The sequence below is a fragment of the Gavialis gangeticus genome, unplaced genomic scaffold, assembly GCF_001723915.1.
Source record: "Gavialis gangeticus isolate Ggan-Ray unplaced genomic scaffold, GavGan_comp1, whole genome shotgun sequence".
Lineage (NCBI taxonomy): Eukaryota > Metazoa > Chordata > Crocodylia > Gavialidae > Gavialis > Gavialis gangeticus.
Window position 1 is genome coordinate 42,553,231 of NW_017729022.1, and position 24,631 is coordinate 42,577,861.

The 24,631-nt window shown below is 41.4% G+C and overlaps 1 protein-coding gene across 1 annotated transcript in view; it reads right to left on the reverse strand.

Moving 5' to 3' along the window:
* Positions 1-3,365: 3,365 nt before the first annotated feature.
* RASSF9 (Ras association domain family member 9) overlaps positions 3,366-24,631 on the reverse strand; it is a 40,547-nt gene continuing 19,281 nt past the window's right edge. The window contains exon 2 of the mRNA XM_019514819.1: positions 3,366-7,234. Coding sequence (XP_019370364.1) covers positions 5,956-7,234 — 1,279 coding nt within the window. The 3' untranslated portion in view covers positions 3,366-5,955. The remainder of the gene's footprint in view (positions 7,235-24,631) is intronic.

Consider the following 24,631-nt stretch of genomic DNA (forward strand, 5'->3'; position numbering starts at 1 on the left):
GGGGGGGGGGGGGGGCACTAGCCCCCCCAACCACCACCTATGCAGGTAATGCTGTGAGGGGGTGCACAAGCACTCAGGGAATGCATGTGCACCCCCATGCACACCTACACATCACTGCTACCACCTGCCCGACCTCCTGCATAAGCTATTGAGTGAATTTAGAGTCACTGACTGATGCAGACACTGGGCCTGACTATCCTTGCAATCATTCATAGATTTTAGTAGAGCTGGCTGCGAAGCAGGATTTTAAGTTTGTTTAAAATTTCTTCATTTAAACTGAAACCCCCACCTTTTCAAAATGTCTTCCAAACAAGAAACTCTGACACAGAGGAGTCTTGAAACGTAATTAGCATTGTGAATCCCACTTTAGACCCAGATAACTTAGTGAAAAATAATGTTGTTTTCGACTTCACATCTACTAACAACAGTGAAACTGATAAAATGTCACTGTGCGAAGATAAGTTCCCTACGTCAGGAACAATCTGCTAGGAATTCAGGAAGGTTCCCAAAGGAAGTTTGCAGTGAATTCAGTGAGAGTTTAAATCCAGAGACATTTTGGAAAAAAGTTTCTCTAATATTTATTAATGTTAGAAATGACCTTACCAGCTCCAGATTATAATGTCAAAAAGGACTTCTGGCTTGATCTGTTGTATAACACAGGCCATACAATCTCACCCAGTAACTGCAATATTATTCTTTCTTATCATGTAAGTGAATACCAACATCAAGGCCTCTAACCTGTTCTTGGACTAGATCCTAAGACATCCAGTTTCAACTTAAGGATTCCAAGTGAAAGTGCGTCCTCCTTTGGCAGAGGGATAAATGGATCATCCATTAGGATCATTAACATCACTGTTTAGCAACTGATTTTAGTTTTCAGTTGGCATGCCTACAAGTGCACTTTAATACTGCACATTAGTAGGCACCTGCCTATTAAAGTGCCCCATAAAATATCATGAGTATGCTAATGTGCAGTAAAATAGGTTACTGTGCATTAAGCGTCACTTAAAACTGTGCACATTTGTTACTGTGCATTAAGGCAGCCTAATGTGCATTTGTCTAGTATGTCACTCTGGAGGTACTAAATTTAATTTGCCTGAATACACATGTAAATGAGCCCAGTTAGGGCTGAAAATTAGCCTCATGCTGAAATAGAAAGCTGGTGGGTATGACCCTAAAGCCTAAATATTCTGGAATGCAGGAAAATGAATAAAATAGTCAAGAATTCTGCTCTACACCTATTGACCATATACAGGTGTTATGGTTCTGAGATAATTGCAGTTCTCCAGCTAGAAACCATGAGCACAGAGGCATACACACAGTTTCTCCCAGAACAAACCAGTTTGTTTTCTGGAGGAAAAAAACCCTCTCTCAGATCTAATAAAGAACACTCCTGGAAGGATCAACACCTGTACACTTGTCACCTTATCATAGAAGGAAATCAGGTTGGTCAGACATGACTTGCTCCTAGTGAATCTATGCTGGCTGTTTCTGATCATCTTTTTCTCCTCTAGGTGGAGTCTTTGAGGACCTGCTTTCCAAATATTATAGTCAGGGTGACTAGTCTACAAATCCCTGTATTTTCCCCCTTCCCTTTCTTAAAATTGAGTATTATATTTGCCCTTTTGCAGTCATCTGGGACAAAATCCAACTTCCATGAGTTCTCAAAGATAACCAATGGCTCCAAAATTACCCAGCCAATTCCTCCAGTAGCCTCGGGCACATCCCATTCAGCTCTGCTGACATGATAGCATCCAACTTTTCTAACTAGTCCCCAACCTGTTCTTCCACTACTCAAGGCCAAACATCAGTTACAAAACCTGTGAGCTGGGTCTGGCTTGTGGAGCCATTGGATTCAGTCCACAAAGCTGCAAGGCTTTTCATGTGCCCATGCCCATGATAGGGCTACATAGCAAAGAGCTGTGCTGAGGCCAGGGAGCTGGAAGCTGTGCCCATCCTGCTGTCATGGACTAAGATCAAGTGTAGCCTGAAGGCATCCTTTAGGTTAATTAGGTCAACCAGGCAGGAGGAAAGAGAGATGCCCAAATGGAACTGGAAAGGGTACAGTTAGAGTTCTGTTTTTTAGAGTTCTGTCATTCTATCATCTTCATAGACTTAAACGTGCTGATTACGTTCCACACATACAATATCAAGATACTATAATCCATGCACTCATCATCGGAAGATAAAATGCAATCATTCATTTTGAAGTGAAGTTTCTGCAGAAGAGACAACCACGCAATAATTCTTTAATTACACTGTAATTATTAAGTATATAAAAGCATGTTAAATACTGTAAATTTCTTTATAATCAAATGATAATTACGTTCTTATATTTGTCTTCTAAAGAAACAGTCATCTTGAGCCTGAAACAAATAATTAAATTTTGACTCATCTGGCTTCATCAAATTTGTAAAATTACACAATAAATCATGTAGAAACATGAAATTACTATATACAGTCTATGACATTAAAATTACAGAGCTTATAATAGTATGTGGGCAAGAGATGCTGCTCTTTAGGTCTGTCAGATCTGACCACTTCAGAGAAGTCCCCAGAAGTCTTAGGACCAAATTCTCAGCTGGTATAAATCTGTTACACCTGGATCCAAGTGATTTCAACCCAGAACTTCAGTAGCAAAAGCCCAGTCTGATACCCACTCACCACCCAGTTACTATCTCCACGCCCAAAAGAGAGCTCTGGTCTATTAAATTATTACTTCTGCCTTCACCCCAGCTGAACCCAATGTCTATGCTTGTATTCTTACTCACCACTCTTCATTCTCAGAATTGTTGCCCTGTCATTCAGTACTTCCGTGTTCCTCTAATCAGTAAGCATTGTGCACCCAATGGAAATGCATGCAACATAAAACAAGAGTGTAGGGACTCGAAAAAAGATAACTTAAGAAGAGACAGGAAAAGAGCAAAAAGAAGTTGACATTTTGCAGTTCCCAGGGGACAAAAACATCTATCAGTTTAAGTGAAGGAAAGGCATTTGAGTAGAAAAGGAAGGAGTAAAACTACATTGGGAGAGCACTGGTTTAGAGAATGACATATTAACTCGCTAAACATGGATTAAAGGGATTTAGGGTGGGGAGAGAGCTCAAAGACTAGAGTCTTGTGTAGCAATGCCCAAAGAAGCACAGTAGACTGCGCATCAGTGTGTCACAGTGAAAGCTGTGCTAATGCACAGTAGAATTAGTCTACTGCACATTACCATCACTTAAAAAACATGTGCCAGTGCACTGATTACAGTGCATTAAGTTAGTACTTGTTATTACAGTTACTAAACTTAATGTACCGTAATTATGGCACATTAATGCTCATATAGATATGCCCTTTGAGCTGTAGTGAATTTATTTTTTAACTCAGGTTAGTCTTAAAAGGAATAAAGGCTTAGTCCAACTCATAGGGCTGAGTTTCAGACCGCTATGGACTTCTCAAAAGGTGTATTACCTATTTTCTTCTCAGAAGAAAGCAATACTTTGAAAATATACAAACATTGCACATGATGGAAACACAATCAGGCATGCAGCATGGATGAAAGTCACTTATTTGCAGAGGGCCAACACGAAGCCTATGGACAAACAAATTTTGATGCCAGGCTGAAGAAGAAATTACGTTACTTATATGCCCTGAAGTAGTCTCCTATACAGAAATGAATTGACAAAAGTACAACCCCTCCCCCCCAACACACAAAAATAAGTATTTAAAAAAAAACAAACTATTGATAGTTAACAATTATTTCTAATGCAATTCATGAAATATATTAACCTACTCTCAAGATTGAAACAAACAAAAAAAAAATCTATGCATGCCACACTGGTACGTGACACACAGAGTTTTAAAATGATGTTCATCTGTGTTAATAAATTACTACAAAGTTAAGGTATAATATTTGTTATATATTTAGTTTCCATCAAGAATTGATGGGTCTAGACTTGACATATTACACCCAAGGCATTCAAAACACTCAAAATAATATTGACTGATAAAGCTATAGTATGAAACAAGATACCTTAAGGCAGCCAACACAGACAGAACAAAATTTTTTCTTCATAATGTAACTAGGGTTCAGAAGTCCTCAGAACAAGAACTGTTTGCATTACTTAGGAAAGATTTTCTCCAAGTCAACTATACAAGCAGTTTAAGTGCTTGCGTCTGCCAATGTAGTTTTCAAAATGACCATCAGGGAAATGAACCAATGGACTCCATAAACTATAGTTGAAGGAAAAAACATGGCTAAATTACCAGTCCTTTACATTTATGCCATCTAAATACAGTCCTTTAATAAATGTCCAAGATTTAAGTTCAGGATTTAACTGAACTTTGTTTTTGTTTGGTTAGTGCTCCTTACAATTCCATTAATATGTGCAGTTTGATTTTAGGGCATATATTCAAAAGTGCTTAAAGAGAGAGATTTAGGCACCGAGACACTCAAAGTTGTAATGCTTGGCTTATAGGGGCCTTTCTCATAATGGAATTCTCAAATCTAAGTTAGGCACACATCTTATTTCATTACACAGAGAATACTTTTAGGAAAAGGTGTGGGTAGGATTTAGGCATCTAAAACCAAAGCTCCCAGAAACCAGCAAGCTGGCTTATTGATCAGTTACCTTGAATCTGATTCTGCCACATCCCAGATGAATGCCCTAACCATCACACTAAAATTTATTTCTCATTCTGCTTCTTCTCTCCCTCAATGAATAGTCATAGAAAGTGGCAACATTTCAACAGGAAAGACTGAGACTCACCCCAGCCTACCCAATAACTCTCACCTAGGAAGTAAGAGAGAGGTTTAAATCTCTCATTTCATTCAAATGAAGAAAGGTTTTGACAGCAGCCCTTCTATATCAATACTCTAACTAGTGAGGGGGTGGGGGGCAGGGGAAGTTACTTGTATACTCAGCTATCTCACACCAAAATGTCCCATCCCTACCTCATTTTTAGGGAAATCCTGATCCAGAAAGCATGCACAGAGAACACATAGTAGATCCATAGCTATAGGCAGGGGAATGCTAGGCTGAGAGTGACTCTAGGGTGTAGATGAGAACTGGGACTCAGTAAGAGGGCAACAGGCCTATAGTTCTGTACCAGAAGAATTGGATCAAAAATCTAGGCACAAAGAGTTAGAAAGCAGCTAAACAGGGGTTTTAAGGATCTCAATGGCAGTGAACAGCTGAAAATAGGCAACTATAGCAACAGTTAGGTGCCTCTGTTTATGGCATTAGCCTTTAAGGGCCTAAGACATACTGAAACTGCGTGCAATTTACACTCTGTGGAAATGAGATCACTTTTGAAAATATGACTTAGATACTTATGGAATGTTACCCTTTGTGATCTGTGGCAATGAAATTTAAATATACTGCATAAAAAGCATATGCTTTTTATTTGTCTTTACAACATCATGAAAACTAAGTTTTCCTAGATTGTGTGCCTGACCTTATATTCCCTTACAGTATTAGATCGGTGCAACTCAACTTCAGATGAATAAAGTCAATGTAACAGAACAGAGAATCAAGCTGCCCAATTGATTTGATGCATTTTTTTTATATCCGTGCTCCTAATACATTAGTGAGATGAAGAGGTGGACTCAGGGATCAAGGGATTTCACAATCTGTACTTTGATTCCATCCCATTTCCAGCCAGAATCCTCCTCTCCTACTGAGGCTCCACTTTCAAGTGCTGAGCAGTTTGACACTGATCCAGCAAGGCACGTTATTTTAAGCATATACGATATTAACATGGTTAAGTACATGCATAAGTTTGTGCATGTATGCGTATGTGAATAGTCTCATGTACTTAGTCATGTGCATGTGAACATGGCTGTTGGACTGAGGTCAGTGTGCTCCACCTCCCAGCACTGAGCTCCTGTAATAGCAAGCTTTTTAAATGGTAATAAATATCCAAAGGCGATTGTTAAATTGTTCTTAGTCATGTTTGTAACGGTCTTTAATTATGTTGACAACAGAATCATCTCTCCTAATGTTGTCTCGGAGTCTTGACTGTGAGTAGAGCTGATTCCAGTGTCAGAGTCAGTATCATTGATATCTAAATTAGTCACTCTACGAACAAAGTCAGACACCACAGTGCTTTTGTTGGAGTTCTCACTGCTGTTGGCTTGTTCTTCACTGGGTGAAAATGTAGTTTCAATATTGTCTTTACCGTGCAGCAAATTAAACTCTTCTGCAAGGAGTTCATATTCTTTCTCCTTTTTTTGAAGTAGTAGCTCTCTGTAACTAAGTTCTTTTTGAATGGCATTCAAATAAGAATTGATTCTCAAGCCATCTTTCATACTTTTTTCCAGCTCAAGCTTGACACTTTCTAAATCTGAGTCTTTCAGTTCACCATTAGATGCCCCATTAGATGGAGACTCATCATCTCCATGTGTGCCAATGGACATACCTTTTACCTCTTCTTCAATTTCAGCATTGAGTTTTTTTATTAGTAATTTGTGATGTCTCAGTCCCTCTTCCAAGTGCAAAATTCCATTACTTTTGCCTAAGTATTCATGCATCTGATTTTGAGCAAATGGTATATTTGATTGTTGTTCATCCTCATTTGGACTGGTCATTAGATAGGAATTCTGCACATAATTTTCTCCATCATTTGCTACTCGATCTAGATGGGATTTGGCTTCACATTCTTCAATCTCCATATCCAACTCTTTCATTCTGATGACTTGTTGATGAATGGTATGGTCTTGGGAAATGATCAGATGAATCAGGGTCTCCATATTGTCCCTCTCTTGCTGAATACTGCCTTGTTTAAGTTTGGCCAGTTTCCGGAAAGTCTTTCTGACAATTCTCTTTTGCTTGTCCACTGGCAACGTCTTCATGTAATTTGCTGGGCTGAGCTCCCATTGTCTTTCTACATTTTGAACTACCTTAGCTTCAGCTGTCCTCCACAGTGGAAATGGGAGAAAAGCATCTGACTTCACCAGAACAAAGTGCAAATTAGGCTGTTCTTCCCCCCACGCCTTCCAAAGTCTCAAGATTTTTGTCAGAGGGGGGAGGACCCTTTCTGAGCCTCTCCATTTTTCTATGATACAATAATCACTAGCTTTTCCAAAAAGAAACTTTTTTTCCCCACACGTAGCTTGATGTTCCTCTAGAAGAGCTTGGATCACTTCTACACAAGTTGTGCGCTTTGTCAGTCCGCACACAATTTTCTCTTCTTGGCAAACCCAAACGACAATCTCCCTTTCATTTGAAGCCATGTCCTTGCTTGAAGATCTAATGCAAAAAACAAAAACAAAACACCAAATGTAAGTCTCATCTCTGAGATTCTTTCATAATGACTGGAATACAGGATCTGGGACTCTAAAGAGAACACCAGATATCATAAGACTGGAAATAAAAATCATGGAAGTTGGCAATGCTGGAACAATATGACTGTATCATACCAGATTTGTTTTAGAATAAGAAAAGTCATATTACTATGAGTATATATTGAAACATATTAATTTCTGTAACATAGACATGGATATTCCCATACCCTTAACAGGCAAACAGGGGCTGGGTCATGCACCCTCCCCCCTGCATGGCTGGATTGGGGCTGGTTAAACACACCCACCTCTCCCCTCCCATCTCCCACCCATTCCGCCAGATCAGGGCCAGGCCGTGCCTCCCTCCTCCCTATGCAGCCAGATCAGGGCCCTCCCACACGGCTTCATCTGGGCTGGGCCAGGCCATACCCCACGCAGTCAAATCAGGGTTAGGCTACACCTCCTCTTGGATTGGGACTTGACTAGATTAGGACCAAGCTATGCTCCCTTCCCCCATGGGAGCCAATCAGGGCTGGGCTATACCCTCCCTCCCCACCCCCATAAGGCTAGATTAGGCCCTGCCTCTGCCCTGTGCACCAGGTTGAGCCTACTGGCTGGATCCAGCCCATGGACAGACTCGGCAGTGTCCATCTGGCCCAAGGGGGAAAAAGGTTGAGCAACATTGGTCTAGGGTAACAGAAATAATACCAGAGTTTCTCAGCCCTTGTAACCATGGCATCCAACATGGGGGACTCCCCATGGTTTGGGAAATTTGGCAATGGAAGAACTATGTCAATTAACACTTCCAACAGTTCCCCCATCACAAAATTGAGCCCCATGCACCAGAGCAGACTCACCAGCCAGGTCCACCCTGTGGAGGAACCTGGCACTGCCCATCCTGCCTGTGGATCAAAAAGGTTGGGCCACCTCATCAATACCAGAAAGAGCTGGTTCCCTACACTGCTGATTCACAGGGGATTTTCTAGGTAGGCAACTAGGTGCTATAGAACTGGGAGAAGTGAAAGAAGAACATGGCTATTTGATCCTCCTATGAAACATCTTCAAGCAATTCTTCCTGTTGCTTAGGAAAATGAGTAGCATGCACTAGGACCTAGCGAGTCTGTCCTTTTTTCTTAGGAGAGAATCTGGTTTATTCTACAGTCACATTATTTGTATGAATGCATGTATATTAAGTACAATTTTGTATCCTATTTATCCATCATCTCAGTATGAACTACTGGGTTTTTATTCCTCATAATTAAATTTATTATGGTGACCTTGGGAGAACTTGTACAAAACCACAAAGATCTAAATTAAATTTTTACTTCAGCAATTTGCAGGGCTATAATGCTTCTAACTCAGGGGTGGGCAAAATATGGCCCACAGATTGGATCTGGCCCACCAGCTGATTGAATACGGATTGCAGGTAGACACCCACCAATTAATAACACTTGGTCTGGCCCTTAGGTGCCCCTACTGCATGCTGCATGAGGCCAAGTCCCACCCACTCCCACCTGGAATAGCATATGCTGTGCTCCCAGCCTCTCCTGCCAAAAGATCCCAGCCCCAGCCACTGGGCATAGGTTCCAGGCAGGGCTGCAGTACAAGAAATTGATGGGCTCCCCCAGCCTCCAGCAACTTCTCCTCTTGTCCCTGCTGCAGTGCTCTGAGCGGCAGGTAGGGAGAGAAAGCCGAGGCATTGAGGGGAGCGAGGTAGGCAGCGGGCTCTGCCTGCAGCTTGCTTTGGTCCTGCTTGTGTATGGCTGGGTGGGTGAGCACATGGATGGAGGGGCAATATGAAGGAATTTGGCTGCCCACAAAGCACCATCAGGCAGGCATGGGACTGGCAGGTGTGCAGGAGTAGCAGCAGCAGGATCCAGTGTGGGCTTGGCTGCAGCCCTACCAGGAAGGCATAGGATAGGCAGGTGGGGTGGAAGCAACAGCAGAAGGATCCAGTATGGGCTTAGCTGCAGCCCCACTGGGCAATCATAGGACAGAGGCCAAGAGAGCTGGTGGCCCCAGACTCATTCCCCTTTCCCCTCACCCTCTTCTCCTAGGGGCTTCCCTTTTTGCCTGCTGGTGGCAGATGCTCTCTCACCCCTTTACAGCATGCTGTAAGCCAGGCAGGCAGCACTGATACCTCCCTCCACCCAGCCTGTGGAGGAGCTGGGCTCAGCCACATCGGAAAAGGCGTGTGGGGAGAAGCCAGGGGAGCACCCCACATACGAACACCCAGCTCATCCGCATCCCAACCACACACCTTACACCTCCCCACCCCACATCCCTACTGTACCCACACATGCCCCCATACTCCCCCTTCACACATCCACCCCCACCCCAAACACCCCTCTCACCGCCCACAATATACAAGAGTAAAACTTTATTGTGAGCTATTATGCAATCACCTTCATATACACTACGCAAATTGCACATAAATCAGGACAAAAATAAAATACATGTTACAGTAAATGTTTGATTTTTAGTACATTTGTTTTTTTCCTGGTTCTAAGATGGCAACCCCCTCTCCCCAAAGGCCTCTTCCCAGGGCAAGGGGAGGAACTTCTGGCAGCAAAGGTCAAGAGTTAGGGGTGGGACTTCCGGTCCCAACATGGCAACCCGGGGGCAGGGCACCTGTCAAAAGGCAGGTTACACTTATGGCCCTCAACAGCTCACCAAAACTTGTTAAGTGGCCCTCCAGCCAATGTAATTGTCCACCCCTGTTCCAACCTATAAAAAGCTCATTAATATTATAGAAAGAGAGCACTCTTACTCTTCTGTTGAAACATTGTTTACATAAATGTTAGGGTCCACTTAATAATTCTGTGGTTTTTGTCAGTTTCCTCTTTTAAAATGGCAGTTACTAAAAGGCAATCACTTTATTTATTTATTTTTAAATGAATCCTAGTAAACAGGTGCTTAAAACAGATTTAAGAAGCATATCTTGCGTATTAACAAAATCCCAAATAACAGCAGCAAGAAATCACTAAGCTACAGATCTGTGCTCACACCACACAAAAACAACAAGAAATCACCTGATCAAATAACACTGAAATGCGATATGTTCAACTCTGTTGAACATATCGCAGGCCATAAAGTCAATATTTATCATTTTTAGAAAGTTTACACAGCACAGGATGCCATAGAAATGGTTTTACTTGTTGAGAGATTAATAGGTAAAATGAAATGAACATGAATAAAGTATTACAACAGAAGACAGTTATGCAGGTCAACAAGCTGAATGTTCACTTTATTCTGTAGTATGTAAAAAGAAAAGTCCAGAATAGAATATAGTTACTATAGGTGCTAGGTATGAAGTTAAGATTATACAAATGAATATAATAGTTACTAAACATAACTGATAAGTTTCCAAATAACCCTGACACCTACTTATAAAGAAATAAGTTAAACTCAATTACTAGATCAATTAGCAGTCCATGATTTTGAAAGTGGAAAAAGCTGACTGAGAAAACTCAAATGTAAATTACAAAAACGTTTTAGTGTGGGAAACAATATCCTTATACTTAAGCAGTTTTTGTTTCTTTTTTAATAATAAGTTAATTTTCATTAACACATACTAAAGCCTCAACCCATCAGTGGGCACATCTACACATGCACATTAAGGCGCAGCAATACATTTCAGCATATATCACGCTGGAGTTTATTGCTCCTGGGCATCATATTTACATGTGCACCTGAGACCACAGCACATTGTGCTGGGTCAGAGCACCCCAGCTGGCAGGGGCCCTGGGGGTCAGCCTGCCACCTGGAGCTGCTCCAACCCAGTTCAATGTGCTGTGGAGGAGCTGGTTGGGCTAAGTGGGAGCTATAGTTTGCGCTAGCCAGCACGCAATCCAGGGCTAGCCAATAGGCAATCCCTACACCGAAGTACCTGTCTGCCCCAGCCAGCCATGCCAGCATCTACATGTGCACTGCTGTGGCATTTATTGGTTTCCTGTGGCCTAATAGGCACAGTAATCATTTCCTGTGGAGCTAATTAGGTGATATTAATTGGGCACATCTACCCAAAACATTTATTGTGGAGTTACCCAAGGTGGTTCCTGCTTGCTCCTGTTTTCCTGGGATTTTATATATACTCTCAGCATATTGATAATCTTCCTATTCTTCATTCTGAGTTTCGGTGGAATTCCATCTTCAGTCCTACTCAGCATGTTGAATGTACATGCCTGATTACACAAGTTAAGCAAAAGCTCTCCTCTGCTCCAGCCCCGACACCCATCCCCCCCGAAACTACTTTAAAACTTGTCGGGCCAGTCTTGGGCATTTATTAGTGCATTATATCTGCAATGCAATCTAACCACCATTGATAGGATGCTACTGTTACTGACACTTGCTTGACACTGTTGCTGTTATACCTTGCCGTTAATTTTTATACAGAATCCACCAGGAGTTTAACAAGCAAGTTGACAGAAGGATATTGCTTATTATAGAAATTCCCTTCAGAATTCTTGTAAGAAATCACGACTAGCTATTATGACAGAGAAAAACATGAGAATGTCACATCATGTCTCATTGTAATTCTTGGATTTTATCATTTCCTATCTTCTTTATAATTTTTACTTCTCACGACGAACAATATCCAACATTTAATTTTATGCTCTCTGGAGCAGGAACTGTTTTGTTCACTTTGTAGAGCACTTCATCCTAGGGAGTCCTGATCCATGACTGAGGTTCTGACATACTACACTACTGCCCACCACCACCTTTTAGTTAAACGTTGGAAAGGGCGGTGGGGGGAGAAGGGGGGGAGCATAAAAATTAATAAATTCTTGTCTCAAAACTGTTCACAGAATGATTTCACCATGAATTATTTTTATAATTTCAGTCAGAATACCCATTTTTATTTGTGGTCATTGGTAAATTAATCTATTTTTGCCTTCAAATTTTGATCCGAGTTAATTAATCTCATATCATCCTATGTTACTACACACCAATAGTACCTTTAAAAAAATCAATTTTGCTTTGTCATTTTCCATTACAGTAAACCAATATGATCCACCATATCATAAAAGCCTTTCAGAAAAAAAATAATTCTTTAATTAAAATTAATCCAGCTAATACCAAACAAGAATGCTGTTAACCTGGATTCTGCTTCTCAGTCATAGCATAACATAATTATTATGGAGGTTCAGTTTCAGCATACAAAATATGTTTAATATTTAAAAAAAATGATCTCTCATTATATTATGCCTTGCTCAGAAGATGGATTTCTGCCCAATGAACATTTAGGACCATCTGCTGGTTTATTTCTCAACTCCTGTGTGCTTCTTAAGCAGCTGTGGATTTGTTTGAACTTGAACACGAGTCTCTTCCGGAAATTAAGGGCAAAAATCCTCCAAGTTTTGGGGGGAAATTATGTCTCTAGATGTTTGGGGAAGTTCAAAACTGAACTGCAAAGCTCTAGTCCCTTTTTGTAACAAGCCTGAACCAGATCCCTGATGCTAAACAATTCTAAAGCTCTGACCTGGATCTGAATTTTGCAAGTTGGAACCACATCAAATGGATAGCTTATTTTATTTTCATTTCTGTTTTGCTTAGTAACTTCTTGTACTGTGTGTTCTACTATTACAGCTGTTATTTTTTCCCATTCTAAACAATTCTACTCTTAATTCCTTCTGATAAGCAATAAGGGTCCTGAAATGGATTTATGCAATTTTCATTATCTTTCTAGTTAAGTTCTACCTAACTAGAACTAGGATACTTTGTGAGAAAGTATCTAAACTGTTTTTTTGCAGTGACTGCCCAGATAGCAAGCTGAAAAAACAAAACAAAAATTATTTCAAGTCCAGTTATTTGCCTCCTATGCCTGGCTCTTTCCTGTCAGATAATAACTCTCTTGCCACCCGCAGAGGTTTCCATTCTGAGCCCAATGGCCAGGATGCCTTCAAGGCAGCTTATGGCTGCTACCCTTGCTGCCTTAGCAGTGTCCCTACTGCTTAAGCAAGGTCTTGCCTACTGTACTGTTGAGTAGCTAACTCTGCAATACGTACTCACTCTAGGGACAGACATTACACATAAACTGGTTTAAGTGATCAGAAACTGGTTTAAACCTTTGATAGAACAGCACGTCACTTCACATAAACCAGTTTCAAAATGGCTGAAACTGGTTCAAGATAAACCTGGTTGAATGTAGTATCAGACTAAACTGATTTGGGTCAAACTGGTTTATGAAACTTCGGTCCCAGATCCTTTCCTCGTTCAAGATAAATGACAGTTCCCCAACATCCCAGCATGCTGTCTGCTCCATCAGAGAAGGGTTGGCGGGGGAAGGGGGGGGGCAGTGATTGCCCCACCCCAGGTAAACCCCAGCTGGGGTCTGGGGCTTGGGAGGGGAAGCCCCAGATCCCACTCAAACTTACTGCTGGCTCTGACTGCGGGCTACAAATCCCAGAGATGCCTGGAAGCAGGAAGACGTGATGAGCAACCCTGTAGTCTTGCTGCTGTGATTCTGGACTGCAAATCCTAGAGACCTAGGGGGCAGCAAGAAGAGGAAGTGAACACAGCCCATGCTGGCTGTGCACCAGAGAACTGTCTCCCAGCTTCTGGCCTGAGCCACTGCAGACATACGGCTGCATTTTCTGAATCAAAAGCTAAGTGCATGTCCAGTTGTTCCTCTGTTTAATCTCTGCATCTTGGATTAACCTGCAAAGACTGGATCGATTCAACTTCAGGCTTTTTGACTGTCTCTACTTAGCCAAAACTATCTATGAATCCCTGGCTGCCTATGCCTTCAAGTAACAGAAGCCACACCTACTTAACTGGGTTATGTCTGGGTGGATTTCCTAAGGGCAGAAGAGTGGAAGGATCCGTCTCCCCAATACACAGCCTGTTACAGTAACAGTAGCAGTAATTCCATAGCCTCAGGGTGGCAAGGTATCAGAATGGAGCCACCATCGTCTTAGTGGAAAATGCTGCTGAATCTATACAGAAATCAGAGCCACTGGCCCTATTCCAATCCTCCTCTGCCCCTAAAATCTACGGACACTGAGGCAGTTTCTTTGTCTGAAGCAAGTATAAGGTATGTAGATACCTAATACTGGGTCTTATAATCCTGTGCTTTCTTCCTTTCTGTATGACACTCTTGTATGGCTATTTCACCACTACTGACTTTTTACATCAGTACCATAAAAATCAACAAAGCAGACCACAAAGGACCATGTGGTTCAGCATTACCCTTCCAGTGCAGCAACTCTAAGAAAAACCTACCACAGAACTCAGACTGGTTTGAAGAGAAATAAATTTGATCAAAACAGAACAGAGACTTATCATTATCATCTGGTACTGTTATAGAAAATGACATCTTCTTTTATATTTAGATGAGTTATTAAAAAATGGAATAGTTTGTTTTAGTTTTTGCACCTTGCTAGCTTTGTGATATTTACACAAGGAAAAGAAGGTGGGGGAGGGTTGTTTTTTGCTGTTTTTAAATATTGGAGTATTTCAGGGACTTTTTAATAACCAGATTAAACCAATTTAATTTAGCTAGCTGGATAGCATTTAATATATTCTTGCTATCATTTTATCTGCATTTTCTATGTCTCAACTACATAGATCTTTGTCTCTCTTCAAACCCTACACTGTTAAAAAGACTTTCATAAAATATATTTTAATTAGTAATAGCTGTCAGGAGTTGCATTCTATATTATCATTTTCCTTCTTGAATTTACAACCAGTTTTACATTTCTACTGGAGCAGACTGCTATCATTTCAGGCTAATTGCAAAATATATTGATAATAAAGTAATGACATTTTGCAAGGTATGTATAACAACATTTTTCCAAGATCTAAACTTCTGGTCACTTTATCACCTATAACTCTATTGTCGCACTAAGACAAAGCCAGTAAAATACTTTTTAATGAACAAATAAAACAAAGTTATTGCATTATAAAATGGGTTAATGCCACAGGAATATCATGGATCAATAAAAAACAGTGTTCTAGAAAAAGATCTAGACATTGCACTTGCTTCCATCACGGACATGTGGCTGATTAGAAGCTAAATACTAATAAAAGTCACCCTGGGATTTATGCTACCTGCAAAACAGAGTAAGTTTGGCTGAATTAGCCAATTTTCTAGCCAGATGGATGGCAGAGGTACTGCAGAATAAATAACAACTGTAATAAAAAGTTATATTTGTAGGTATGTTGACATATTAAAGACATATGAACAAACAGGTAACAGTTACTCTAATTGGAACTTTTCACTCCGTTCAAGATAATTGGAATATTCATGGAAGAATTACATAAGAATGTAAAAATTTCCATTTCCCGAGTCACACCTTAAGTCCATCTTGCCTGGCATCTTGTCACAGTGGCAGTGAGAGTCGACACTGAAAGGAACAGTGAACTGGTTATGACCAGGGCTTTTTCCTCCTGTTCCTTTCACATGCAGCATCCAAGTTATAAAAAGTTCTGATTCAGAGGCTGTATCCCTAACTCCCATGCTAATAATTACTGATGCCCCTTTCCACTAAGAATTTGTTCAATCAGTCCCTTTTTGAACCTGGCTAAGTTGTCAGCTTCCACAACATCTGGTGGCAATGAGCTCCATGTTTTAAATTATGCATGGTGTGAAAAAGAATTTCCCTTTGTTAGTTTTAAACTTACTACCAACAAGTTTCATTTTGTGACTCCCTAGTTCTTGTATTGCAAGACAGTAAGTTATAAATCCCTACTTTGTCTTCACCATTTAATATTTTGTAAATGCTTATCGTGTCCCTTATGGAGATTCTTTTCAAAAATGCATCTGTTGAGAGCATAGTGATGACTCGGCAATTATATGGATGTCATCCCTTCAGATACGGCTAATGCTCTACAAATCTCCAATGCTAATGGAGATACTTTGCCTCTCAGCCTTGACTCTTGAAATGATTTACAGAATGCTTTCCATTACCCTCAGGGTACATATTCTCTATAACTTACATCCACACCTTAAATCTGCTTTCCTGTCAGACAAACACTTTGTCTCTATTACATATCAATGGCACATATATGGTAGTTGGATATTAGTCCAAAATATTCCAGGAATTTCTGAAAGTAACCATCATCAAGTCTGTTGAGAAGTCACAGTGCCAGGACAGATGGTTTAACTATTGTACCTGCATTTTATTGTGGTACAGTGGCAAAGCAATGGTTTTAAAAGCAAAGAGGGAGCTAAATGCCTTATTTCTAGAAGTGCTTTCCAAGCTGCATTTCAGTAGCATTAGGAACTTGCTCCCCTGGTGGGAGGGTTGGAATCTTTGAATGAAGATGAAATTCTGGAGAACCAGCTATAGCACAGATATGATACCAAGAGAACCATGAGTAGCTTTATAATTGAAATAAACAGCAAAGCGTTCAGTGATTTTAATTTTCTGGCAAGGTTAAGTGCAGACAGCTTGGATGCTCCAGGGACAAGATATTTGGGGCCTGCAGCAGAATTCCAGGTTTCAATGACGGCCCACTGTGGGAAAAGGTAGTCCACCTGGTTTAGAGGAAATTACAGTAAGGTGGGTGCACAACTAGGTGGAAAAAATATAATTAAAAAGAGCAGTTTTCAGTGGCTCACTCTAAAATTAAAAGGAATGGATCAAGAAGAATTCTTCTGTATTATTCAATATTTTTATTAATGACTTGGATGATACATGAGAGAGTGCACTTCTTATTACATCTGCAGATGTAACCCAGCTGGGAGAGACTGCAAGCACTTTGGGGCTAGGATTGAAATTAAAATGATCTTGACAAAGTGAAGAAATGAACTGAAATGTACAGGATGAAATTAAATAAGGAGAAGTGCAAAGCACTTCACTAAGTACTATATTAGGTACTAATCAACTGCACAAAAACAAGATGAGGAATGGAATGGCTGGGTAAGCATTAGTTCTGCAGAAACAAATATGGAGGTTATAGTGCATTACAAAATGAAATATGATTCAATAAGGTCATGCGGTTATAAAAAATAAAAAGCCAACTCTATACTAGGGTGTATAATCAAGACCATGTTTATCATTGTACTCTACTCAGCACTGGTAAGGCCCCAGTACTGAAGTACTTAATCCAGTTTGGATACCATACCTCATGAAAGATGCAGATCAATCGGAGGGAGTCTAGAGGAAAGCCAAAAAAGTGATCAGAGGCCTAGAAAACATGACCTAGGAGGAAAGCTTGAAAGAACTTGCTTTGTTTACCCTAAAAAAAACAGAACAGAGAAAATGTGAGAATCAAGTGTTTTTTTGGTGACACCATGGGTTACAACAGCATTAATTCTATGGGAGACAAGATAACAGCCTTCAAATGGTGCAGTAACAAGCGACTGCGAAGAGGTAGATTACAATAGGACAAGTAGTAAGGGCAATGCAACAAGGGGTATTTGCATATACACTTTCAAATAACCTAGGAGGATTTTCCCAGATTTGTTCTCCTGGTAGAGAAACGGATCCAGAGCTGCATGTACAGATGTTCAAATACTAAAGCCCCGCAGAGTGGAAATCTTGCAATGATAACACTGTGAAGACACTCAACCTTGCCATATGCATGCATCTCAAACTGTTCTGTAGGCCCCTATAATCTGCCTGGTGACAAATGGCAGAAGAACAAAAGGTAGCTCCGACTGGCTGACTCACACTGCTCAGGTCAAGCCGTTTCCCTGCAGCACAATGTAGGGATAGCAAAGAGGAAGTGTTCTGCTCCCTGCTGGAGCAGCAGAGTCCAACGAGTGACACATTGTCTCCTCAATGTGGGGGGGCAGTGCTGATGAAGGATTATATTCTCTTTTGAGAGAAGCCATAGTATGTACAGACATTTGCTCTCCCAGGAGTGATTTAACCCTGGTTATTCCCAGGTAGTTTCTCCTGGAGTGGCCAATTTTAATCTGGGAGAAAAAGCTTGAACTTCTGTATACTTATGGTTTCTGAGAGAACAGCGACTCTCCCAGGAGAGTGAATGTCTGTATGAGACCTTAGTCATCTGGCATAAATAGTGTAGGTATACTGGATCTTTTCTTAGGGTTGGAACAGACTTCCTGACTTTCTCAGATCCCTTTTATCTTTGTTTCTTTGGTTGTAATGTACAAAAAGTCTAGGTGCATAAGTTCAGTAGACCATGGCTAAAGATAGGCTGGAGAGCCTATTTCCACTAAATGTAAAATTAAGATGCTACCCAGTTTTTCAACCATCAAAGTAATACTGTGCTAAAAACTCACTAACACACTGTCTATGCATGACTTAAGTCTCATTTAAGCCTTGCTGCCAGTAGTCTGCTGTTGTGGCTTCTTAGCAATAAGGCTGAAATTATTTAATCTCTGCCTTCTCGTATATGTAAAACAGAGGCAAAGAGCATATTTCAGATAAGGTGGAGCCACAGTGTTAGCTGTCTTCATAGTACAGATCTTTATGGCTACCCCCTGTATTAAGGTTGTCAAATACTTTCAACGAGCATTGTCTAACTTGCAGCCTACAGGCAACGTATGGCCCACAAGCGGTTAAACTGCAGCATCAAAGCTTGATGGCATAGCTGCCCAAGTCATTGCATTGGCATGGCCCCAGAATGAAAAGGGCAAATAACACTGCTGTTCGTTCCCCACCCTCTTGCCCACTACCAAATTTAGTCTTCAGTCAACATTGGCAATTAAAATTGGTGGTAGGCAAAAGGGGGGCCAGTAACAGTGGCATTCACCCCTGGCTACTGGAGCCACATCAACAGAGCAGCTGTAGCAGCCACACTAGATGAGCTACCAACCTGCTGCTGGAGGTAGGTCATCTACCCTGTAGAAAGCCCGTGGTCCAAATCTAGTTTGTGGGGCCAAATGAGTTGAATGCCTCTGCTTTTAACTATAAGCCATTTTTACAATTTTACTTCTCACATCTTTGTGCTATACCCTATCCCTGGCATACCAGCATTTGGCAACATCTGCTTAATGTATTTAGCCCAGTTATAGCACTGCGTGTTGAATTTTCAGAGCATGATGATAATTGTTAAAACAACACAGACACAGAAATTGTTTTTCTTTTCCCTTTGATAGGAAAATTATATGCATAACATATAGGAGTAGCTTAAAGATTTTAAACCAGGGGTGGGCAATTATTTCAGGCAGAGGGCTCCTTACCACATTTTGGCAAACCATTGAGGGCCCCACCTCCTGATCACCTTGGGACCACAGTCCTGTCCCCAAGCCCTGACCTTTGCCCCCAGAAATTACTCCTTCAGCAAGGGGTTTTGCCATCTCCAAACCAGAAAAATACCAAATTATATTACAAAAATTAAACATGTACTACAACATTGATTAATTGCATTAAAAAATATTCTTGTCCTGAGTTACATGCATTTGTGTAGTGTACATAGAGGTGATAGTATAATAACTTCATTTTAAGTCTTACTCTTATATATTGTGGGGGGGTGGGTATGACAGCGTAGGCGTGTGTGTTGGGGGTGTGGGTAGATATGGGTTTTGTGGGGGGCTGAGTGTATAGGGGGAGGGTGGCTGGGGATGGCTGTGGCTTGCCTGGAGGGTTTGCCCACAGCCTCCCACTCTTCCTCCCTACAGCAGGCAGAACCCTCAGTAGCACTCCTGCAAGCCTGGGCTCTGTGGTCCTGCCATGCCTGACCCTGGGGCACTGGCATAGGTCACCTGCTCCCGCTTGCTGCCACTTGCCCCCCTCTGCCACTGCTGCCATTCTCCTGCCAATTCCCCGTCCCCTACCTCCTCTCTAGCCACTCCGACACCATGTCCCAGCTGCTCCTGCAGTCCCAGTGCTGCAGCTGGGAGCCACGTGATGCTGGAGTGCAGCAGACTGGGGGTGTGTGGGGAAGAGGCAGTGAGTCTGCATGAAGAGTGCAGGAGCACGGGGCCTGCAACAGTGCACCAGGGCCAACACCAGCGGGGCGGCAGGAGCGGAGCCTGGCTACACTGCTCAAGCAGGGAGAGGAGGGAGCCAGCCCAGCTCCATAGAGCCCCTGGCAGCCTAGCCCCACGTGCCAACTGCCCTACTCTGGGCCCTGCCAGCCCTGGCCCCAGTGCACCGGCACAGGCCCCATGCTCCTGCCGGACTGTCACTGTAGTCCGCATACTCGCTCGCTCCCCCTTCCCCCTGCCTGCTGTAGCCAATTCCCCACTCCCCCACCAGCACAGCATGGGTCCTGGCTGCAGTGCTGGGAATGCAGAAGCTGGACTGGCCAGCCCCAAGGACTGGGTGACTGCCCAAGGTCCTCCCCTGCCTTCCTCTTATCTGTGTTTCCCTTGGCACATGGAAGCAAGAACAGCCCCAGGCCAGAAGCCCCTGCTAGGCAGAGGCTTCTGGCTATGGCTCGGGGTGGGATAGGGCCATGCCAGACTTGCTGAGGTGGCTGTTTAGTTCTGTCTCCGGCTCCCTCTGGGTCCTACTGCCCCTGGTTCTTGTCATCTTTGACACGCAGCCAGGAGCAGATTAATATTAATTTTCTAAATTTTTTAGGGACCCTGTGGGCCAGACAGAATGGTCTGGTGGGCTGGATCTGGCCTGCAGGCCATATTTTGCCTGCCCCTGTTTTACATTGTCAAGTACTGAAAATTTAGGAAATAATAGATACATAGTTTCCCTTGCAATTTTAAATCTGTCTCACCGTGTCTATGAATTCTGTAAATAATTACAGGACTACATACTATGTTTTTTTCCACAGGATCACAGGGAGGATGAATTCTGATTGTAGAAACAACAACAAAAAATTGACATTTCCCAACTTCAGAATTTGACTTTTCAACCTTAACATTTTTTTTTAATTTGTGTATCATCGAAAATTAGACCGTGCAGTTTTAGCAAGTTTAGAATAAGGAGAAATGGCAGAATGAGATCTCTATGGGTTTTTTCCTGTCTACGCATTTCATTATCTTAACAAATTGTACAGCCTGTGAAACACCAGTTTTTGAAATTACGCCATACAATCTTTTCTGTTTCTCTTGCTTTCATTAGAGAGTATTGAAGATGTCATCTCAAAAGGGATTTTATCAAAACCTCATTTTCAATCAAATTCCTTTTTCCTTTATTCAAATATATTTGATTTCACTTTGGAACTTGCTAAAAGATAATTTAATGACAAATGTGTTTCATTAGTTGTAACTACTCTTCAAAGAGTCGGAAGGAAAAATGAGATAATGGAATGTGCTCATATATATCTGTTCAGACTTAATAGCTAAATTGAGTATTAGACACAATTATTTTAGCAAGAAGGGTGGGCACGTTTTCAAAAAGAAAGCTGAAGCATTTTTCATCCTGGAATGATTTGGGGAATCTTTCTATGTATAATTTATGAATTCTGGTTAATTTTATGAAATTCGTGTCACAACAAAGGCTATACTCATTGCTAGAACAGATGTGGGTTTGGAGTGTGGAAATTCCCCCCTCCCTTCCCCCAAAGGAAACCAAAGATCTCTTCTGGGTCTCAAAAATGCTGGGTCATAAAATACAGAAAGCCTGAAGGACTCAGAGATTTAGAAGAATTCTATTGACTATTTCTGTAAGACAAAGATTTTTTTTTAATTGTTACAAGCCATGTGTGTCTGCTTACTTACTCTATCGCATACAAAAAATTAGAACTCTTGGGTCCAAAATGATACCTTTTATTAGACCAACTGGAAAATAGCAAGAAAACCAAACCTGTCCTATCCTGCAAGTTTTTGGGATCAAAGTTCCCTTCATCAGGCTCTGGGAAAAGTCTAGATGGCACAAGATGGTAAAAAGTCCCATAGGAAGGAAATAAACTTCATTTTTGCACAGAGGTGAAGATGGAAGGATGTCCCTCTGGGTCCATGAAAGCGTCTTTGTGAGCTGTGTTGAGTAGCTCTTTGATGTGTTGATCAGGCAGAATACTCTATCGCATGCACCTAAAGAAATGGCCTTCAAACTCTGGGCATCCACACATTTGAGGCCCTGTGCCCAAGTTTAGACATCTGGGAAGGTGTCAGAAAAAAAGTCAAGAGAAGAGTGTGTTTCAACCTACTCAGACAATGAAAGGCTTATGAAAACATGGATTGCACATGCTAGGAATCAAGCCAAGCATCTAGGGAGATTCAGAAGTGGCTGGACACTGAGTGGACAGCAAGCTGATTAATATGTCTTTAAAATATAGTCAACCTTATTAACATTAAAAACCAATGTTATATCAGCACATGGAATATAAAAATATCTTTGCAAACACTGCTGGTAAGAATCCTTAACAGGAAGGCAGTTCAGGTGCCTCTAACTTGGCATCAACCTCACAGATGGAGAACCAAGAGAAAGTTCACTTTAACAAGACATTTATCAGTTGAAGGGATTATGTGGTGACAGTTGAGCGCACACATTTTCCTTTCCCTCCAGCTAACAGTGCCTTGTGATTTTTGAAGGAAAACACTTATTTAGGAGGTCCCTACCAAGCTGTCATGACCCAGACCTAACCACAATCTCTGACTTTAAAAGAACACTTGGTTATTCCTATTTTTAACTGATTTGGAATACAGGATATAAAATATACATGAATGTAAAGGTGAGCATATAAATATATTATACAAAAAGGCCACACAGCAAGAATGTTGTCAACGTTGCAAAGTCAAGCACTGAAAAGCTGGGAAATGTCAATGTTAAAGTTGCCCAACTCAAGTCCCTTGTGCATATGCAATTTGATATGGTCTTTAGTTACATGATCACACACAGTACATATTGTCATGCCTAAAAAGTCACTTAAAACTAGCATATAGGAGATGTTAAGAGAAGAGAGAAGATTAAGAGTATAGCTTCCCCTTCAAGGAACTGTGCATCTGACTGTAAGGAGAGTATCTTGCTATTGTGACTTGGGAGTCACAATAGCGAATCATCCTCTGGAGTTAGACACTAATTAATACCTTTTGCTAAAAACAGATGTCAGGTGGGTTTATCCCAGGTTCGATTGTCCTAGGCTTTGAGTACCATCAAAACAAGAAAGGAGACAGTCATTTACGCACGCAGGTTGACTGGTAATTAACAGCCTCCTCTCACCTCCTCAAGGTCTAATTTGAGTTACTTGGGTACTTCACAGGCTAAAAACAGACATTGGATTTCTGCTTGTCCCTCATCCGCAACACAGCCTTTTGTTGTCCTATACAAAAGCCTCCTATCTCACTTTTAAGTACCAAGTTAACACTTTTTCCCTGGGACAATTGGGGCTAATTTGAGTTGACTACATTCAAACTGTTTGTTTAAAGGACTGTACATCTCTCCTCCCTCCACACCCCTTCCTTCCCTGCTTATTTTAAATCAAAGCCCAAGACAATAAGAGCCAGGATAAACACAGTATCTGTTTTTAGTTACCAGTAGCTGAAGTGGGACAATAGGTTTGCACCTCTGTAGGTTCCCAGAAAGAAAGGCTTTGTTTTGGGGAAATCCAATTCTGTTCAAGAGACATAGAGGAGAAGCTAATGCCCTCTTCCTTTTTACACATTAAGCAGTTACTGCACTTTTTTGGGGGGGGTGGGGGGATAAGAGACCTAGGTTCAAAGCCCTTGTTTTCCCCCTGAGGTCTGAACCCAGATTTTTAATCTCTTAGAAGATGACATAACTATGAGGCAATACAGCAATATCAGGGTGGTCTCCTTCAATCCCTACTGCTCAGACTGTTCCACTTGACATGCAAAACTTCAGCTAAAAACGGTCCTCAGATTTCTTGGCAAACAAATCCTTTTTCCCTGGGATCCTACACACATAAGGCCATCGTCCCACTTTAAATACCTATGAAGTATCTGAGATGACACTTTTTCCCCAGGACAATCACAACTACTGCAAGTTATTTATTTTTTTAAATGCGAGTCACAGCCTGGGACAGTCAGACTGGAGATAAAGTAAAAACAGATGTTGGGTTTTAAACACTTCAGTGGAACAGGACAGGAAGCCAGGTATCCTTGCTCCCAGAGAATTTTCTAAACACTGAAGTCTCTAAGGGACACTGAATATGTAAGTATTTAATTTATACACATGGGTGCAGCTTCAATGGGAAAGAACTGACAGATACCAAACAGGAATATCTTATAGTCATTCTATACCAGTGGTAATTTCCTAACTTGATTAGTAGATTTCACAACCTCAAAGTCCTGGTACTATAGGACTTTTTTTTTGTAATTTCCTAAGATTTAAAAATAAATAAATAAATAAAAAGGAATTTCATCAGTCCAAAACAAAGTATGCAACTACTCCTTGCCTAGTCTTGCAGTAACCTTCCATAGGCATAGAAACCTAGACATTTATGAACTCACACATCTATGAGCACAACTTTATAGGCCAGGAAGCATGTAGGGCAGGCAGCATGCCAGCAGGAGAAAGCTAGACTCAGGCTCCAGTGCAGGCAAGTAAGGGGTGGGGGGGGACCCCCACCCAGCCCCATCCCCCTA